At 46.4% G+C, this 21463-nt stretch overlaps 1 protein-coding gene across 15 annotated transcripts in view; it reads left to right on the top strand.

Moving 5' to 3' along the window:
• dtnba (dystrobrevin, beta a) overlaps positions 1 to 21463 on the top strand; it is a 694100-nt gene that overhangs the window by 306037 nt on the left and 366600 nt on the right. For all 15 annotated transcript variants that reach the window (XR_015079517.1, XM_085996923.1, XM_085996913.1 and 12 more), the window contains exons 7-8: positions 1444 to 1549; positions 7916 to 8082. Coding sequence is in view for 14 of the 15 variants with exons in the window: in XM_085996923.1 (XP_085853049.1) it covers positions 1444 to 1549; positions 7916 to 8082 (273 nt within the window). In the remaining variant the exon portion in view is untranslated. The remainder of the gene's footprint in view (positions 1 to 1443; positions 1550 to 7915; positions 8083 to 21463) is intronic.

Raw genomic sequence — 21463 nt, 5'->3', positions numbered from 1 at the left:
AGGGGAGGGGGCGGGGGGAGGGGGAGGGAGGAGGGGGAGGGAGGGAGGGGGGGAAGGGAGGGCAGGGGGGGAGAGGGGGGAGGGCAGGGGGGGAGGGAGGGCGGGGGAGGGGAGGGGGGGAGGGAGGGCGGCGGGCCCCCCCCCGAGGGTCGCGGCCCCCGAGGGTCACGCCCCCCCCCCCCCCCCCCCCGGGAGGTGAAGACCGCCGATTGCGCGCGCAGCAGGAGCTGAGACGCGGCGTCTCTCTCGGCCGGCGGGCCCGGTTGCCAGGGCAACCGTGACGCTGACCAAGCCAGAGAGAGAGACGCCGCGTCTCAGCTGCTCCTGCTGCGCGCGCGGCCCCCCCCCCCCGAGGGTCGCGGCCGCCCCCCCTCCCCCCGAGGTGAAGACCGCCGACTGCGCCCGTTGCCAGGGTAACGCTGGACGCTCAGCAAGCCCCGGCAGAGAGAGACGTCTCAGCTCCTGCTGCGCGCGCACCCTAGCGGCGCTGGGCTGAGGCTCGGCCCTCCAGCCTTCGAGTGGGGCCGGGAGGTGCCTAGCTCGGGCGTGGGTGCGGAGGAGACGCCGAGGCTTCTAGGCCTACCTGGAAGAACGGGGAAAGGTAGGAAAATTAATGAGATTAGATAAGTTAATTACTTTCTAAATCATTTTTTAAAAAAACAATATGTGTTTTAAAAGCAACGTTTTTTTTTAAGACGCAGAAAGCGGGAAAAAGAAAGGAAAAGTTTGGAATCAAGATGGCGGCGACTCACCTCGGTTCAGAACGATAAAGCCCGGCCACACGCGCACCGATTGGCCCGGCGGCACACGCCAGCAACCCGGCGTACGATTGGTCGAGCTCGAGGTCACTCTGTCGCTAATGAGCGGATAATGAGATGCTAATGAGCGGAATGTTGAAGGTTTTTGGGATACCGCGGGCGCAATTTTAGCCCGGCCGAAACGTAAATACGCTTAAAACCGTCTCGGAAGCGTAAGCTTTCTTTGGAGGTAATGCGCGCGTAGGTACGCCCTGTAACTTTCGAGTGCATACCCGCAACGCACACGCGATGACAGACAGATAGACAGAATGACAGAAGTACCGATTTATATATATAGATAACTGATTGTTAAATTGTGCCAATTAGATAAATTGTGCTAAAAGAATTATCACACAAAATGGTTGCATTTGAAAAGTGTGGCTTGGCTTCTCCTTCAAACAAAATAGCTTAGAAACAGAACTGAAGTACGTTAGGAAAGGAGCCACTTCACTGCATTGGAAGAGTGGGGTGGAGGGATTGTTTTGCTGGGAGGGAATCCTGAGAAAGGACAGAACACATGTAACAAGACAAATTCGCTCACTTTTAGCCTCAAATAGGGATGTACATTTCCAGTCTAATAAATTACACATTTTCTGTACCGCATGAAAAATTATATGGAACTAACAGTCATGTTCTTCATTTTCAGAAAAAAATTACCTTAAATATGTTTTTGGATACAATGATGGCCGACCCTCCTCCACAGTGCCTGGTCTGGTTACCACTTATGCACAGACTTGCCAATGTGGAAAATGGTAAGTTTGAGATATTAAATAACAATATTAAGATATTTTGAAACTAATTGCCATGAAAATTAGTCTCTGCCTTATCTCAATTTAACCAGTGGTGACCAATGTTTGAAAATGACTGTGTAATTTACTTGGTGAATTGTGTTGTCAGAGTTGCATTAAATAGATAGAAATACAGATTGTGCACATGAAAAGGCTCTTAATTACAGGAAAAGCATTCTGAGGCAACTTCTCAGCACCCAAGGGTGATTTTTGTTTGTTTGTAGTTTTGTTCTGTTTTCTTAGTGCATTTGTTCGGGTCTTGAATCTCAGCCCTGAGCATATTTATCTTGTAATAAACCTGGTAAGAAACTGGAAATTATTGCTGGGGAAAATATCAAATATTCAATCAAAAAAATTGTCCTGTGTCCAATTTCAAAGCTCTGTTGAGCAATAAAACCATTACCATATAGCTAGTCATGTGTGGCTCAGAGTTACTATAGTGACCAGAATGGACTTGGCCACCTGACCCTTGACTGCCTACTGCATTTAAATGACAATGAGGAATGCAGCTCCAGGGAAATGGGCAGATTTCCCTGCCTTCCTCCTGAAGTATTGCTGACTGACCCCAGGTATCGGCAGAAGATGGGGCAGTGATGTATGCCGGGGCAGATGTGAGAAGCCTGCTCATGGCCATAATAGAGAGAGAGGGCCTAGTAGTGGCCACTTCTCCCTCTCTTCTGCCCCATACCTTACTCAAAACAGGCCATGGCTCCTCCAGAAACAAATAGTGCACAAAACCTTTGTGGGGACTACTGGCTGGCTCCTCCTATTTCTGGGACTCCAGCACGTGTCTAGATTTTGCTCCCTAGCAGTGGCAGGTTCCCACGTTGTCATGGGGGTACCTGTCCTGCACCTTCAATAACCCTTGACCCAGGAAAATGAGTCACGTGGTGTTTAGAAGACTTGCCCCGACTCACCTCCAGTGATTAACTCATTCTGGAGGGAAATCCAGTCTATAAAGTCTCAGCCCTTTTGCTACTGGTTATGATTTTGCAGCACAAAATTGTCCCCAGTTTTGCACTAATTGACACTGTGGGGGTTATTTAGGTGAAAGGGTGAAAACGGGCGCTAAGTGGGTGCTAATAAGACATGCATGTTTGAAAGTCTGGTTTTAGCACCCAATTTTGGGCCTATCCGCTGATTACCATAATTTGAACTTGCCTGGAGGCGCCAAAACAGACCACCTGTAGGTTTATTCCTCAAGCACTGGAGCAGTATATGTAGGCTCCACGCACCTACGTCCACTGAAAGTGTGGAGTGCACTGATTGATACACAACGGAACATTTCAGGATGGCTCAGGAACTGAGAGAGAGGGCGTACAGGCCCTCGGATGCAGCACTGGAGGAGGTCCAGAGAAAGAGGGATGTCCTGTACCTACAGAGGGGGAAGGAGTCCACCTCGCCCTCCTCCTGCCTGTCCTTCACTGCTGCAGCAGCTGGTGCTGCTCTGCCTGGCCTCATGTCCTTCTCCTATTCCTCCTGTACACGAAGGGTGACTCCTAGCAAAATGCCCATGACCAAATACTCCCTTTCTCCTGGTGACTCCGATAAGGTGTCCAATAATGTAGAGTAGCACTGCACTCGCTCTCTTTAGGTGAAGTCCTCAGATAATTTCCAGAATAAATGTTGATAGAGTGTTGTTGAAGTCTTGACAAACTGTCCCAGAAAGTCTCCCGATGTGTTTCAAAAGTCCTCTTCAAACATTCAGCAGCAAATGAAGAATGAAAGTTGAGTATGCCTTTAAGTAGCGCTCCCAATCCTCTGCAATTACTTGTTTACTTCTAATCAGCTGGTCGTTGTTGGGAGAGGGCGTTAGTTCAAGCACTAGCCACCAAAATGCCGTGCAGCCTCTTTAATGAGCGCTAGCTGGCAATTTAAGTGGCAATCAGCAACTTAATGATCCTCCGGGCGGACGTTCCTGGTGGCGTCTTGTGCTGAACAGGTGTTACAGCTCAATACCCCACCTTGGCCGCCTTGGAGGCTCTTTAGCACCTAAAGTATCCAGGGAAAATTGGCCCCATAATTTTTAACTCCATGGTTGTTGTGGGAAATGAAAACAACATCAACTGTTCTAGTAGGGGATGGTCTTCTGAAGTTGGGACTGAAGCACGTTGTTGGGACAATGTAGATGGAGCTTCACACTGCCTCAAACTATTCTAGACCTGATCTGGATGTACGTGATGCTGATACAAAAATGGAAAATGATCGATTTTCCTGTATTTACAACATGAGCTTGACGAATACAACATTATTTTACATGTACTCCGTAAAGGAAACAAAAACTCTCTTGTAGGTTTTATTCTTGTGCCTCATACTGTCTTAGGGCAACTATGTAGTACTGTACAGATTCTATGCAGGAGTTGAGAGCAGAGTTTTACCTTTTTGATTTTTAAAGCAGACTCCTTTCCCTGATGTGAACTAATTCCAAGAGCATGTCCTTTTAATTTAAGAACTTACCCTCTTGTTTTGATTTCCAATTTTTATTGGTATAGATTTGAAGCTGGGAACTGGCTAGAGTAAAAGACCTGCTTCCCATCGGCATGGAATTTAGCATTGTCAATCAACATTTGAGGGTGAAGGTGAAGGAATACAATTTTTGATCCTCAGTTCAAACACAAAGTACTTGTATGTCCTTCACACTATTTTGAGTGAAATATTGATTGATATCCATTGGAAAGTGGCCCATCCATGCTGTCAACAAATGGCCTTGGCTCTCCTGCATTTCCCCCTCCCATGAAGGACCAGAGAAGTACGCTCCCTGTCCTCCCACTTCTTTGCTCTGGCGATACAGTCACTGACAGAAAATAATCAGAGTGAACTCAGGTAATCACGGACAAGAGGCTGGAGAGACCAAACACACAATGTATGCGGATGTTATTCTACTTTAGGTAACTAACCCCTTTGCCTCACTCCCTAATATCTTACCAAGAAAAACATCAAGGAGTTTGACCGACTCTTAGGATACAAGCTTCAGTATTTCAAAAGAGAGGGTCTGCCCCTCGCTCAGAACATCTACACGCACACTTGTTCGTCCTTCCTCTTTGTGTAATCAGTGACTTGCTTCAGATACCTAGGGAAAATTGTAACTCCCAAACTCTCTAACATGTACAAAAGAAGCTTCCTTATTTGTTTCCTCCCCCGACCCCCGAACACAACTTTCCCAACCTGTGGCATTACTGTTGGGTGAAGACACTATACAAATGCAAGTTATTGTTCTTCTGCTGTACAAATTGTATGTTTTTACTCTTCCTTTTGAATGAATTTGAAGTTAAAAATAAAATTCCTATTAAAAAATCATGTATGATGATCTCAATAATTTATTAGACGAAGACTTGCAGTTGAATATGTTGGTGTAGGTACCTTCTCCATCCATTTCCCCCCCCTCCTTTTGCTCATTAGAATACATACCAGATGCAGGTGAGAGCGAGTGAGCAATCTGCTCCCAGATGCTCAGCAATTCTGCCTAAATTGGGCTATGTAGTAAATGCAAGAGAGTCATCTCCTGAATTTTTCCTGCTTTTTACATCCTTTTCCTTGTCTCTCCTTGTTGTCTTCCTGTGCAGTGTGACAAAGATTACCAACTGAACAGAGTAGGACATTAAGCTGCAGTCTTTCTATTCCATGGCACTGTGCATTGGTGCTCCAGTGAAGGGTCTCGGTTTGCCAGCTGTTGGATTTTTCAAAACTTGAGCTACTTGTGAAATGGAAATACTTGAGCCATTCATGCATTAATCCTTCCATCTGGACCAAATCAGACAGTCTGACAGTCTGTCTAAAATAGGTGATCTGAGAAGAGTGAGCACGTGAGCCTACATTTAGAACCTTCTCTCTCCGCAAACAATAACTTGTCATCTCAAATATTAAACTGGTTTATCCAATTCTTGTCAAACGTTGTCAGTGATCTTGAGGATCCAGATAGATTTTGAAATTGAGTTTGATAAAATTGTTTGGGTGTCAACCTGTCATTCATAAATGCAGAGTGTTCATGACCGGGATGGAAGAAGGACTGTGATCATTGCACAAGTTCTGATGTTTGCTAGGCTATTCAAGCTTTTTTGATAATAAAAGCTTCCAGGCCATAATACATGGAAAGGGAACTGTAAAAGAGGCTTATATTTTGAGAAACAGATCTTGGGACTTGGTTTACATTTTAATATTGTCCCTAACCCCATGAAATCTCATGGCATCAGGCCAAACGAGGTCAAGAAAACCTCCTGTTGATCACCACCTATTGCCTTCCCTGACTGATGAATCAGTACGCTTCCATATTGAACACTTGGAGGAAGCTCTATGGAAAGCATTGGCATTGAATGTACTCTGGATGAGGGTCTTTAATGTCCACCGCCAAGAGTGGCTTGGTAGATCCACCACTGACTAAGCTGATAAAGTCCTGAAGGACATAGCTTCCAGACTGCACCAGTATCAGATGGTGAAGGAATCAACAAGAGGCAGTAACATATTTGATTTGGTCTTCACCAACCTACCTGTCACAGACACATGATAGCATTGGCAGAAATAAGGTCATCCATGCTAAGTGGAACAGTCAAAGGGTAGATCTAGCAACCCAAAAGTGGGCATCCATGAAGCAGTGTAGGCCGTCAGCAGCAGCAGAATTGTACACTACCACAATCTGCGACTTCATGGCCTGGCACAGCCCTCACTCCTTCATCACCATCTAGCCGGGAGACCAAACCTGGTTCAACATGGAATGTAACAGTGCATACTGGGTCAGCACTAGGCATATTTTAAAATGACATATTAACTTAGTCAAGCTGCTTACAGAAAAAATAGAAAGACTTGCATTTATATAGCACCTTTCACTACCTCAGGACGTCACAAAGCGCTTAACAGCCAATTAAGTACTTTTGAAGTGTATTCACTGTTCTAATGTATGAGATGCAGCAGCCAATTTACGTACAGCAAGATCCTACAAACATCAGTGAGATTATAACCAAATAAACTGTTTTAATGATGTTGGTTGAGGGATAAATATTGGCCAGGACACTGGAGAACTTTCCTACTATGCAGGACTACCAGCTAAAGCATCAGGCTATTGACAGAGCCAGGTGGTTCCACAAGCAATGTATTGGAGGATGCAGCCCCACCACATCCAGTTGAGAATGGTGGTGGACATCCAGGCAACTAACAGGATGGGATGAGGGGGCTCCATGAACACACCCATCCTCAACCATGGTGAAGCCCTGTGTATAAATGTAAGAAAAAAAGTCTGAAGTGTTTGGAAGTGTCTTCAGGCAAAAGTACTAGGTAGTGTCTTTATATTTTTCAGTATTGGCCTAATGTAGAGCCTGGTCACACAATAAATATTGAATGGTACAAACTTTAGTTAAATTATCCTTTAATGGAACTGGATTATGTAACCACCAAATTTAGTGGCATCTGTTAGCTGTTAAAGCTGTTAGGAAATCCTTTTCTTCTTAACATAAATATGAGAGACTTGGCATGATGCTCAACAGGAAAACATTGCATGATTTGGTTAGCTGTCTTAATGCTTAGTTACCCTTAGTGTACCCCAGCCAATACTGATATCTTGACAAACTCGTTTGACCTTACCTCAGAGAATTGGCAGTTCATTTTCAAAGTAAGTTATAGAATGGTTGAATTCAAAGCATTTGAAAAGTTACTGTGTTCTTTATGGCAACTGATTCCAACATTTGACTACTGTTACAAAGCAAATTAAGCTTTGGAGATCTGCACTATGATTTTCAATTAAGCACTTACCATGATATTGTAGTTTATTTTAGTGTTCTGTGCTGAGTATAATAAAGCAAAGTGAAAGTGCATTTTTAATCCAAGCAATGTATATTCAAATAACAGCCATTATATTTTTACGGCTAGTTCATAATACAGGAAACTTGGTTATATCCGGCACCGACGGGACCGAGCTGTTGCCGATCTATCAAAACTGCCGGACATACCAGCGTTAATGTTGAAGCATACGAAGGTTTTCATCTCCGTATCTGACAACAAACATTGTTGCTTAGCAACAGCTTCTAAACAGTCGGCCTGTACCTTGGAAGCGTCTCTGTAGCTTAGCAACAGCTTCAGAGAGACTTTCCAGAGCCTGACTGTTGGAAAAAAAAAAGCCACGAGAAGAAGAAAAAAAAGCCACAAGAAGAAAAAAAACCTAACAAAACGGCTCCTGATTTCTGCCGGTAGATCGAGATTTCCGGACATACCAAAGTTTCCTGTAGTAATCACAGTGTGAAGGTGTGCATAATGTAAAGTGTAACAAGGTGAAGCAATTGGAAAATATTTCTGGAGTGCATCAACTACTTTTATTTGATGTAATTTGTTTCTCTATTTCTGTAGTCTTCCATCCGGTGGAGTGCTCGTACTGTCGCGGCGAGAGTATGATGGGTTTCCGGTACCGTTGCCAGCAATGCCACAATTACCAACTTTGTCAGACTTGCTTTTGGCGGGGTTATGCGAGTGGCTCCCATAGCAACCAGCATCAAATGAAGGAGCACTCCTCTTGGGTGAGTAAAAGAATACAAGTCATTTGTAAAAGTATGTTTTATGATGGAAGTAACTACTTGTATCTCTAAATAAGCAAATTACTCTTGTTGGAAAGGTGCACACTTTGGGTCCACACAGTCACTCCATCCCTTATTTGCCTTTTTTACTGTACTTGAATACTGTGGTAACAGTTTCACAGATTTATTTACTATAGCCCTGGATTTTTTTTTGATTCACCAGCCGTGAATGGTGTTGGACAATTAAATAACTAACGGGAGGAGGAGGCTCCATGAATATCCCCATCCTCAATGATGGCGGAGCCCAGCACGCGAGTGCAAAAGACAATGCTGAAGCGTTTGCAACCATCTTCAGCCAGAAGTGCAGAGTGGATGATCCATATCGGCCTCCTCCTGAGGTCCCCACCAGCACAGAAGCCAGTCTTCAGCCAATTCGATTCACTCCACGTGATATCAAGAAACGGCTGAGTGCACTGGATACAGCAAAGGCTATGGGCCCCAACAACATCCTGGCTATCGTGCTGAAGACTTGTGTTCCAGAACTAGCCGTGTATCTAGCCAAGCTGTTCCAGCACAGCTACAATACTGGCATCTACCTGACAATGTGGAAAACTGCCCAGGTATGTCCTGTCCACAAAAAGCAGGACAAATCCAATCCAGCCAGTTAGCGCCCATCAGCCTACTCTCAATCATCAGCAAAAGTGATGGAAGATGGCGTCGACGGTGCTGTCAAGTGGCACTTAATCACCAATAACCTGCTCACCGATGCTCAGTTTGGGTTCTGCCAGGACCACTTGACTCCAGACCGCATTACAGTCTTGGTTTAAACATGCACAAGTACTGAATTCCAGAGGTGAGATGAGAGTGACTGCCCTTGACAGCAGGGCAGCATTTGACTGAGTGTGGCATCAAGGAGCCCTAGTAAAATTGAAATCAATGGGAATCAGGGGAAAACTCCACTGGCTGGAGATATACCTAACACAAAGGAAGGTGGTGGTGGTGGTTGTTGTTGGAGGTCAATCATCTCAGCCCCAGAATAGCTCTGCAGGAGTTCCTCAGGGCAGTGTCCTCGGCCCAACCATCTTCAGCTGCTTCATCAGTCATTATAAGGTCAGAAGTGGGGATGTTTGTTGATGATTGCACAGTGTTCAGTTCCATTTGCAACTCCCCAGATAATGAAGCAGTCCATGCCAGCATGCAGCAGGACCTGGAAGACATTCAGGCTTGGACTGAGAAGTGGCCAGTAACATTCACACCACACAAGTGCCAGGCAATGACTATCTCCAACAAGCGAGAGTCTAACCACCGCCCCTCGACATTCAGCAGCATTAACCATCGCCGAATCCCCCGCCATCAACATCCTGGGGGTCACCATTGACCAGAAACTTAACTGGACCAGCCACATAAATACTGTGACCGTAAGAGCAGGTCAGAGGCTAGGTATTATATGGCAAGTGTCTCACTTCCTGAGCAGCCCCCCCCCCCCCCCAAACCTTTTCTACCATCTACAAGCCACAAGCCAGGAGTGTGATTTTAATACTGTCTTACCTGGATGAGTGCAGCTCCAACAACACTCAAGAAGCTCAACACTATCCAGGACAAAATTGCCCACTTGATTGGCACCCCATCCACCACCTTAAACATTCACTCCCTCCACCACTGGCGTACTGTGGCTGCAGTGTGTACCATCTACAAGATGCACAGCAGCAACTTGCCAAGGCTTCTTCAACAGCACCTCCCAAACCCATGACCTCTTCCACCTAGAAGGACAAGGGCAGCAGCATGGGAACACCATCACCTGCATGCTCCCCTCCAAGTTACACACCATCCTGACAACAACAACAACTTGTGTTTATATAGCACCTTTAATGTCGTAAAACGTCCCAAAGTGCTTCACAGGAGTGTTATAAGACAAGAAATTGACACCGAGTCACAAAAGAAATTAGGGCAGATGACCAAAAGCTTGGTCTAAGAGGTAGGTTTTAAGAAGTGTCTTAAAGGAGATAGAGAGGTGGAGAGGTTTAGGGAGGGAGTTCCAGAGCTTAGGGCCCAGGTAGCTGAAGGCATGGCCACCGATGGTTGAGTGATTATAATCAGTGATGCTCAAGAGGGCAGAATTCGACTAATGCACATATCTTGTGGGGGTGGTGGTTGTGCGGCTGAAGGAGATTACAGAGATGGGGAGGGGCAAGGCCATGGAGGGATTTGAAACAAGGATGAGAATTTTGAAATCAAAGTTGCTCAACCGGGAGCCAATACAGGTCAGCAAGCACAGGGGTGATGGGTGAACGGGACTTGGTGCGAGTTAGGACACAGGCAGCCGAGTTTTGGATGACCTCAAGTTTACGTAGGGTGGAATGGAGGCCGACCAGGAGTACGTTGGAATAGTCAAGTCTAGAGGTAACTGTTGTGTCTCAAGGGGTTTTATACCCTTACCTATATAACAATTAAGGAGGACTCTGGGGTGGAGAGTTTAGTTAACGGCCATTTTATTTACAATGTGCTTTTTCACTCAATGCACTACATTTCCCATAGTGCATTGCAAATCACCACCACGGTATCCCATGTGGGACAATTCTAATACACATTCAAAATACACAACATATTTCCTCCCCCTTAAAATAGAATGTCCACAAAACAGAATAACTGAAAATGACTATAACTTTGGAAGAGAGGGTAGACTGCCTCTACATTCCGCTAACCCTGGGGATTATTCTGCCCCATGCACACAGGTTAGCACTAACTGTAACTAAGGCACTCTGGAGGCTGCCTTTCTCTTTGGGGGTAACGCCTAATCTCAGGAGCAGGCTCTGGTTGGCTCTCCCGTGACCCTGCAGGCGTGGCTTCCTCTCTCGATGGCACAAGAGTGGATGGTGCCACCGTCTCAGGGTCGGACGACCAGTCCCTGCTGGAGCCCCCAGCAGGCCCTTGATCCTCTGTTTCTTGGGTTACCTGTGGCGACTGTCTTGGCAGTAACTGGTCTACATGCCGTCTCCATGTTTGGTCGTCTCCGGTGCGGACTCGGTATGAAATGGGGCCTGTCTTTTGAATGACCGTAGCCGGGACCCACCGCTCCGGGGTGGTGTAGTTACGCGCGAGGACTTTGCCCCCCACCACAAAGTGTCGTTCTTTGGACCTCTGAGCTCGTCTGCTGACTTGATCCTGCTGATTGGCGTGCACCACTGCTTCTTTGGACGTTGGCCTCAGCAGGTCAAGGCGTGTCCGTAGCTGCCTTCCCATGAGTAGGTAAGCAGGAGATGCTCCAGTCGTAGCATGAGGCGTGTTTCGGTATTTCAGCAAGAAAGCATTCAGGCGCTGCTTTAGAGGAGCATCACTTCTTGCCGCTTTCAACGCGAGTTTCCACGTTCTGACAAATCTCTCCGCCAATCCATTCGTGGATGGATGATCAGGCGCGGAGAACGTGTGCTGAATTCCATTGCTCTTGAGGCACTCCTCGATCTCCTGGGATGTGAACTGTGTTCCATTGTCGGTTACGATCTGCTCCGGCAGACCAAATCGCCCGAACATCTCTCTGAGTCTCGATGCTTTTCTCCGTAGTGGTAGTGGACATTACTGCACCCTCCGGCCATTTGGAATGGGAGTCCACCGCGACCAGGAACATCGCTCCTTCCACTGGTCCCGCGAAGTCCAGATGGATCCGTTGCCACGGTGTCGCCGGCCATTCCCATGGATGCAGTGGCGCTGCTCTTGGTGTATCCCTGCTTGTCTCGCATGATGGGCATGATTTCGCTTCAACTTCAATTTCATGATCCAGTCCGGGCCACCAGAAGTAGCTTCGTGCCAGCTCCTTCATCCGGACAATACCACAATGTCCTGAGTACAGCTCGTTGAGGACATGTTTCCGCAGCTTTGGTGGTATGATCACTTGCATGCCCCAAAGGAGGCATCCTGACGTGACAGACAACTCCTTCCCTCTTGACAGGTAAGGTAGGAGCTCAGGTGGTGCGTCTGACACCTGTGACCCGTCTCCTCGCATCACCCGATCCAGCACCTTGGATAGCGTAGGGTCCACTCTGGTCTCTTTCTTTACCTGCCGGGCCGTGACAGGGGCATTGCTCACCATGTCAAAGTAGAAAATCTTCTGCTCACAGCCTTCAGAGGGCACAGGCAGCGGAAGTCTTGACAATCCGTCCGCATTGCCATGTGCTGCTGATCTCCGGTATTTGATGTTGTAATTGTGAGCGATTAACATCAGCGCCCAGCGCTGCATCCTGCACGCTGCCAGGGAGGGTATTCCTGTGTGTGGACCAAAGATCGATGTCGGAGGATCATGATCCGTCAGCAAGGTGAATTTCCTTCCGAACAAGTAGTGATGGAACTTTTTGATTCCAAAGATGATGCTCAAAGCCTCTTTTTCGATCTGCGGGTATTTCACCTCCGCCTTGCTCAGGGACCTTGATGCGAATGCAATCAGCTTCTCTTCGCCTGAGGGAAAGATGTGGGACACGACCGCGCCGACGCCATAAGGCGATGCGTCACAGGCCAACTGAATCTGCAACGACAGGTTAAAGTGCGTCAACACTCTGAGGTCAGTCAAAGCTGCTTTGGCTTTCTTGAATGCAGCTTCGCACTCCTTCGTCCATGCCCAGGCCTTGCCCTGACACAGCAACTCATAATGGCTTCAACAGTGATGCCAGCTGTGGAATAAACTTTCTGTAATAGTTCAGGAGACCTAAGAATGACCGCAGCTGGCCGACATTTGTAGGTGCAGGAGCGTCGGCAATGGCTTTCACTTTCGACGGTGCTGTGTGTAGGCCGTCCGCATCTATGACATGGCCTAGGTATTCCACTGATGGCTTGAAAAATTCGCATTTGTCCTTGCGAACGCGTAAGGCATATTCTTCAAGTCTTCCCAGTGTCTTCGTCAGGTTCTGCAGATGCTCGTCGTCGTCCTTTCCCGTGACAAGGATATCGTCGAGATAACATTGTACCCCTGGAATGCCGCTTAAGATCTGGTCCATAGCCAGCTGAAACAATGCTGGTGCTGACGTTATACCAAAGGGTAGGCGGCAGTACCTGTAGAGGCCCTTGTGGGTGGTGATGGTGAGGTACTTCTGTGAGTCCTCTTCTACATGCATCTGCAAGTAGGCTTGGCATAGATCAATCTTGCTAAACTTCTGACCGCCTGCTAGACCCGCGAAAAGATCTTCAATGATGGGGAGGGGGTACTGTTCAGCTGAGAGCACAGGATTCACTGTTACTTTGAAATCTCCACATAAGCGAACCGCGCCATCACTCTTCATCACTGGTACCACGGGCGTGGCCCACTCACTGTGCGAAACCGGCACCAGGACCCTATCTTGACCAGACGCTCCAGGTCAGCCTCCACCTTTGGTCTGAGGGCGTAGGGAACGTTCCTGGCCTTCAGGAATCGTGGCTGGCTGTCAGGCTTCACCTTGAGTTTGACCGTAATCCCCTTCATACTCCCCAATTCTCCGTCAAAGACAGCCGCATGCTTTGTCAACACTTCTGCTAGCCCTGCCTCTTCGACTGACACCGCATTCACTTTTTTCCAAACCAGATGAATTTTCTCCAACCATGGCCTGCCCATCAGGGATGGATAGTCACCCTTGACCACATAAACTGGCAGCATCACAGTTTGCCCATTAAGCTCCACCTTGATCTCCGTCTTACCCAGCATTGGGACTGTTTCCCCAGTGTAGGTCTTTAAGATGAGCTTGGCCGGCGTCAGTGATAGGTGGTTCAGTTTTTCTTTCAATAGCTTCTCTGAAATCAAGGAGACAGTGGCCCCCGTATCCAGCTCCATTTTGACCGGTATTCCCTCTAGTAGTGGAGTGACTCCATAGCCTGATGAGCCTCCATTCACCGTTAACACATGGAGATTCAGCTCCCTATCAGAGTCTGTGTCACTGTCTTCCTGTTCTTGTTTCACCATGTGTAGGTTTTTCTTTTTAGAACGCCAGTTGGATGTGTTTCCTTGTTTGTTTTTATGTGTCTCTGTGTAGGATTGTTTGCTTTGCCCTTTACACATACGTTCAATGTGTCCTTTTCACATTTCTGACAGGTCAGGTCTTTACACAGTTTTGTTGTGTCTCAAGGGGTTTTATACCCTTACCTATATAACAATTAAGAAGGACTCCGGGGTGGAGAGTTTAGTTAACGGCCATTTTATTTACAATGTGCTTCTTCACTCAATGCACTACATTTCCCATAGTGCATTGCAAATCACCACTACGGTATCCCATGTGGGACAATTCTAATACACATTCAAAATACACAACAGTAACAAAGGCATGGATGAGGATTTCAGCAGCGGATGAGCTGAGGCAAGGGCGGAGATGGGCGATGTTACGGAGGTGGAAATAGGCGGTCTTAGTTAAGCCACAGATATGTGGTTGGAAGCTCATTTCATGGTCAAATATGACACCAAGGTTGCGAACAGTGTGGTTCAGCCTCAGACAGATGATCGGGAGAGGTATGGAGTCAGTGGCTAGGGAACAGAGTTTGTGGTGGGGCCCAAAGACAGTGTCTTCGGTCTTCCCAATATTTAATTGGAGAAAATTTTTGCTCATCCAGTACTGGATGTCGGACAAGCAGTCTGACAATTTAGAGACCCTGGAGGGGTCGAGAGAAGTGGTGGTGAGGTAGAGCTGGGTGTCGTCAGCATATATGTGGAAACTGACGCTGTGTTTTCAGATGATGTCGCCAAGGGGCAGCATATAGATGAGAAATAGGAGGGGGCCAAGGATAGATCCTTGGGGGACCCTAGAGGTAATGATACAGGAGTGGGAAGAGAAACCATTGCAGGTGATTCTCCAGCTATGACTGGATAGATAAGAATGGAACCAGGCGAGTGCTGTCCCACCCAGCTGGACGATGGTGGAGAGGTGTTGGAGGAAGATGGAGTGGTCAGCCGTGTCAAAGGCTGCAGACAGGTCAAGAAGGAAGAGGAGGGATAGTTTACCTTTGTCACAGTCACAAAGGATGTCATTTGTGACTTTGATGAGAGCCGTTTCGGTACTGTGGCAGGGGCGGAAACCTGATTAGAGGGATTCAAACATGGAGTTCCGTGAAAATTTGGGATTTGGGAGGTGACAACACATTCAAGGACTTTGGAGAGGAAAGAGAGGTTGGAGATGGGGTGGTAGTTTGCAAGGACGGAGGGGTCAAGTTTTATTTTTTTGAGGGGTGATGACGGCCGATTTGAAGGAGTGAGGGACTGTATCTGAGGAGGGAGAACCGTTAACAATGTCAGCTAACATGGGAGCCAGAAAAGGAAGTTGGGTAGTCAGCAGTTTAGTGGGAATAGGGTCGAGGGAGCAGGAAGTGGGTCTCATGGACAAGATGAGCTTGGAGAAGTCAAGAGTGGAGATTGGAGAGAAACTGGAGAAGGATGCTAGGGCAGGGGTGAACCTGAGAGGAAGTTTGGCCTGGTGGGCTAGGGAAAGGAAGGGATGTGGCAGAGGCAGCTGATCGGATGGTCTCAATCTTAGTGACAAAGAAGTCCATGAACTCCTTGCACTTGTTGTTGGAGGTGAGGGTGGAGGAGACAGGGGAGAAGGGTTTAAGAAGACGGTTAGTAGAAAATAGTAGTCGGGGGTTATCTTTGCATTACAGAATGATCCTGGAATAGTGACCAGTTTTGGCAGACAAGAGTAGGACCCGATAATGCTTTATGTGGTCCAGCCAGATCTGGCGGTGAATGGCTAAACCAGTTATCCGCCATATCTGTTTGAGTCTGTGTCCCTTGGACGTGAGGGAGCGAAGATGAGAGTCGTACCAGGGGAAACGGCCAGGGTGAGAGAGGGTAATTGTTTTAGTAGGGACTAGGGCATCAAAGGTGGTGGTGAAGGTGTGGTTGAGCAGATCGGTAGCTGCCATGGTGAATGGAGGGCCAAAGGCTGGACAGTTGGGATTTCGTAAGTGCAGTTGTAAGAGAGTTGGGAGAGAGATTTTTTCCAGGGGCGGACACAGAAGGAGGTAGGGTTGGGTGGGGGAAGGGGAATGTGGGTGCAAAGCGATACAAGGAAGTGGTCAGAGATGGCCTTATCTTTGATTGACATGGTGGGAGTAGCGAGGCCACGAAAGATGGCAAGGTCATGGGGATAGCCGTGAATATTACGTAGGATATACGGCACAGAAACAGGCCATTTGGCTCAACCTGTCCATGCTGGTGTTTATGCTCCACTTGAGCCTCCTCCCGTCTTTCCTCATCTAAGTCTATCAGCATAACCCTCTATTCCCTTCTCCCTCATATGCTTGTCTAGCCTCCCCTTAAATGCATCTGTACTATTCGCTTCAACTGCTCCCTGTGGTAGCGAGTTCCACATTCTCACCAGTCTTTGGGTTAGAAAGTTTCTTCTGAATTCCCTATTGGATTTCTTGGTGACTCTCTTATATTGATGGCATCTAGTTCTGCTCTTCCCCACAAGTGGAAACACTCTCTCTGTATCCACTCTATCAAAACCTTTCATAATTTTAAAGACCTCTATTTGGTCACCCCTTAGCCTTTTTTCAAGAGAAAAGAGACCCAGCCCGTTCATCCTTTCCTGATATATATACCCTCGCATTTCTGGTATCATCCTTGTAAATCTTCGCTGCACCCTCTCCAGTGCCCTTATATTCTTTTTATAATATGGGGACCAGAACTGTACGCAGTACTCCCAAGTGTGGTCTAACCAAGGCTCAATACAGGTTTAGCATAACTTCCCTACTTTTCACTTCTATCTCTCTAGAAATAAACCCTAGTGCTTGATTTGCATTTTTAATGGGCTTGCTAACCTGTGGTGTAACTTTTAGTGATTTGTGTATTTGTACTCCGAGATCCCTTTGTTCCTCTACCCCACCTAGACTCGCACCCTCCAAATAATAAGTGACCTCCCTATTCTTCCTACCAAAATGTAATACCTCACATTTATCTGTGTTGAACTTCATTTGCCAATTATATGCCCATTCTACAAGTTTATTAATGCCCTCCTGTAATTTGTTGCAGTCCTTCTCAGTATTGACTATTTCCCCCCCCCCCCCCGCAATTTGGTGTCATCCGCAAATTTAGAAATTGTGTTTTTGATTCCAAAGTCTAAATCGTTAATGTAAATTGTGAACAACTGTTGTCCCAGCACTGATCCTTGTGGAACACCACTATCCACCTTCTGCCACTGTGAATAGCTACCCTTTACTCCCACTCTCTGCTTTCTGTCTTGAAGCCAGCCAGCAATCCATTCTGCTATTTGTCCCCTGACTCTGCATTTTCTGACCTTATTCATTAGTCTATTATGGGGAAACTTATCGAAGGCCTTTTGAAAATCCAGATAAATTACACCTGCATTACCATTGTCTACTCTTTCTGTTACCTCTTCAAAAAATTCAATAAGGTTGTTCAAGCAAGATTTTTCCTTTTGAAATCCATGCTGACTATTCATTATTATACTTTTCGTTTCTGGATGTTCTTCTATTCTCTCTTTTAGTAGGGATTCCATTATTTTTCTTACCACCAATGTTAAGCTGACTGGTCTATAATTCCCTGGACATGTTCTATCCCCCTTCTTAAATATTGGTATTACGTTAGCTATCCGCCAGTCCTCTGGCACTACACCTTTTTCTAATGAATTATTAACTATCTGTAGTAATGCCTCTGCTATCTCTTCCCTAGATTCTTTTAAAATGCATGGATGCAATCCATCCGGACCGGGGTTTTATCCTCTTTGAGTTTGATTAGTTTATTTAATATATCCCCTTTTTAAATTTTAAATGCATTTATCTCATTACTCATCACCCAATGTCATGTCCACCTGTTCTATCTCCCTGGTAAATACCGAAGCGAAATAATGATTTAATATTTCTGCCATCTCTCTATCATTACCTGTGGTATTATCCTGTCCAGCCATCCCTAAATGGCCCTATTCCCATCCCAACCTTTTTGGGTTGGGGAGTTCACATGGAGGGAGAGATTAAGGGAGGATAGGAGGGTGGTAACTCAGGAGAGGGAGCATGATGAATTGACATGGAGGTTGAAATCACCGAGGATGAGAAGTCGCTCGGTACAGAGGCTGAAGGAGGAAAGCAATGAGGATATCTCGGTGATAAACTTTTTATCATACTTGGGTTGGCGGTAGAGAACGACGATTTTAAATGAGAGGTGAGAGGGGTGGAACAAGGTCAGATGCTCAAAGGAGGAGAAAGTGCCGGAGGAGTAGGGGGACAGACCCAGGTGTGATTTGGTGATGAGAGCCACACCTCCACCATGGTGGTTGAGCAGGGCAAGTGGTGGAAGGTATAGCCAGGTGGGGAGGCGTCATTTAAGGGTAAGGTATCATCGCCCCTCAGCCAAGTTTCTGTCAGAGCCATGATGTTGATGCAATCATCCACAATAAGCTCATGGATGGCAAGGGCCTTATTCACAGGTGAACAGATATTCTGCAGGAACATGTGGAGAGGGGCGGTGATGGCTGATGCACTGCCAGAGTCCACAGGATCAGCGCTTGGAGGGGTGAGTTGGACGGGGAGGAGATTGGCAAGATTAGCCCCCCCCCCCCGCAGGCACGCTGGACGGGAAGGTCGGTGAGAGAGTAGGATGGGACAGTTGGGCTTGCTACTCGTGAAGAGACAGCGATGAGTGCCACGATGGGCCCTTTGGATGATGCCAAGAGAGGCACAGAGGGAAGCTGTAGGCTTATCTAAGAGTGAGTCAAGCCTGGGACAGCGGCAGGAGAGTAGGAGGGTCAAAGTGGAATGAAGGGTTGGGGTAGGGATTTGGGAGGGCAGAGTATCAGAGAGGAGAGCTGAAGGGTGGCATGATGACAGGAAAGACCGGTCAGGGAGAGACAGAGAAAACAAAAGGGGGGAGAAAAAAGTGGATGGAAGTGAATGGAAAAACTCAAGTTACATAGGCCTGGTTATGTAGCAATTATAGGGATGCATATTTCCCGATAGTAGGGAATCCAGAGATAAAGTTGGAGGTCCCGTGGAGGGGAAAGGTTGACATAGGTAGGATAGAGTCGGCGTGGAGCATCGGCGAACTGTTGTCCAAGCTCGGAGAAAGGAATAGTAAACTCGTGAAGTCCAGAAGCTATTTGAAGGGTTGAGAATTGAAGGATGGAGGTTATTGCCATTGTAATGAGAATCGGTTGCGCTGCAGGAAGATGATGGTGAAGTTGACCCGTAGTTGGAGGCCACCGTAGATCAGAAGCAGCAGAGAAAATGTAAAACCACAAGCCAGCAACCAACAAAACAGTAGAACAAGTCACCTAGCTCAGCAGAGCAACAGCCACAGTGGGGAAAATAATTTTTTTGCAGCAAATTTTTGAGATAACAAATGAGTCTTACGGTGCAATCCATTGCGGTCTAGTGCAGAAGCGTAGTGGTGTAATCCAGTGTCGTCCACTGCAGAAACGTAGTCTTGATGTCCTGAGAAGTCCAGGAATTCAGAAACCAAATTTGAGAAGCAGAGAGCAGGGGTGGGGGATGGGTACAGGAGGTTTAAAGCAGGTAACTTGTAGTTAGTGCTAAAATGCCCCAACTGATGGAGCCAGGGGAACTTGAACTGTGAAAGCAAGGAGATTTGGGAGAGAAAGGGCAAAGGATGGCAGGATATTCCCTTGGATAGAAGTGAATAGCTCCGGAGCTCCTTATGGAACTGCCAGCCTAACGTCGGCCATCTTGAAATCCTTGGCTTGGAAGTATATCGCCATTCCTTCATCGTCGCTGGGTCAAAATCCTGGAACTCCCTCCCTAACAGCACTGTGGGAGTACCTTCACCACACGGACTGCAGTGATTCAAGAAGGCGGCTCACCACCACCTTCTCAAGGGCAATTAGGGATGGGCAAAAAATGCTGGCCTTGCCAACGATGCCCACATCCCAGGAACGAATTTAAAAAAAATGCTGTATTACTGTTCAGTTGAACACATGCACCCTTTTATGTTCCCTTCCTAATTCACACTTGAACCACATTTAATTGCATTGAATAGTTACTTAGAAAGTCCAGATCCTTCTGAATCTAGTTACATTGTCCCTCGGCTCCCGCTTTGTTATCTTCTACAAACGTGGGAGTTTTGATTTCTGTAACACTTCGCCACCCCCCAACTTATCCAACTCAATTGATGTATACTGTGCTAAAAATAGCAATAGTCTCAAATCCAACCCCCAGGATACCCCTGAAAAAATCCCATATATATGGTTAGCCTTTGTTTTCTATTTTTAAATCATTTTTCTGTCGAGCGTCATATTTTACCTTCTATTCCATGATCCCTTAGCTCAGCCGTTAATGACCAATGTGAAATTTGTCAAATGCTTTCTGGAAATCCAACATTAGGTTGCATTTCCCTATCGGTTGTGTCACCAGTAGGTGAGTTAAATATGATCCCTCATTCCTGAATCCATGCTGACTGCTTAAAATAGGTCATGTTTTTTCACGGACAGGAGCAGGGAGAGGCAAGTAGGATGACACATTTGGCGCTTAGAAGGAGTAAGAGAGGAAAGTTAAGCTCGGAGCATAGTAATACCCAGATTATAGCAACTTTTAATGACAAATTAATGAAACTCAGTTCAAGCACGTTCTCACATAAAGTTCGCATTTGAGAATTCATCTGGTTCAGCATCTGTTTTTATTTTGATGGGTAAAAGGCATCATAATCTGAGGCAATTTTAAAGCTTTTTTTCATACAATTATATTTTCTCAGTCAACTTCAGGAACGCTACCAACATTTATATCGGTACTCATGATGAATAGGATTTTCATTGCATTTTGAATCTTTAAGGTCATATATTTTTAATATCTGTGAGATGTGACGGTTAGTGCTAGATTGCTTTGCCCAGGCTTGAGAAAATGCACATGACTGCCTGGTATGCCAAATGTCAGTTCAAAGACACTATTCTCATGCAGAATACATTTTGAATGCAAACCAAGTGGAAATCACTTAACACAGTGTGCATGTTTTGTCCTGAAATGTATCAAATTAAGGTGAAGTGTTTGGTAATACCTGCAAATGGCTGGGATCTCACATCTGGATGGAGCTTAGGAAACAATCGTGTTAATTTGGTAAGATTGGTTCAACTATGGGGAACGCCTTTTTCTCCTGTAGCTCCGTTTTCAGCTTCAAAAGAGTATGAGATATATATCAAAGGCAGCATGCTCCCAGTGCATCAGTTATTCTTGTACCATTGGTTGCATGTCAGCTTAAGGCACAAAAGATTTTTAGGTAAGCTATTGGCTTTTGAGCATGTGTGGAAGTGATGCATCATGATCTTTGGTGTGCAAACCATATCCCAGGTATTTCTCTTACGGGTGCTGGTTCAAGTTTAGTATTATCAGTAGAGTTAATGAAGGATTGCCCATTCGTTCTGTTTGTACCCAAGGTTAAAAAGGAAAATAGTGCAAGCTGTTGCGTTGTCTCTTTCTGCTG

The sequence above is a fragment of the Somniosus microcephalus genome, chromosome 9 (assembly GCF_052327205.1).
Source record: "Somniosus microcephalus isolate GS21.2 chromosome 9, FLI_Smic_1.0, whole genome shotgun sequence".
In the NCBI taxonomy this organism is placed as follows: Eukaryota; Metazoa; Chordata; class Chondrichthyes; order Squaliformes; family Somniosidae; genus Somniosus; species Somniosus microcephalus.
The sequence above is the reverse complement of the archived record's forward strand: the minus strand, read 5'-3'. Positions and strand labels throughout refer to the sequence as shown.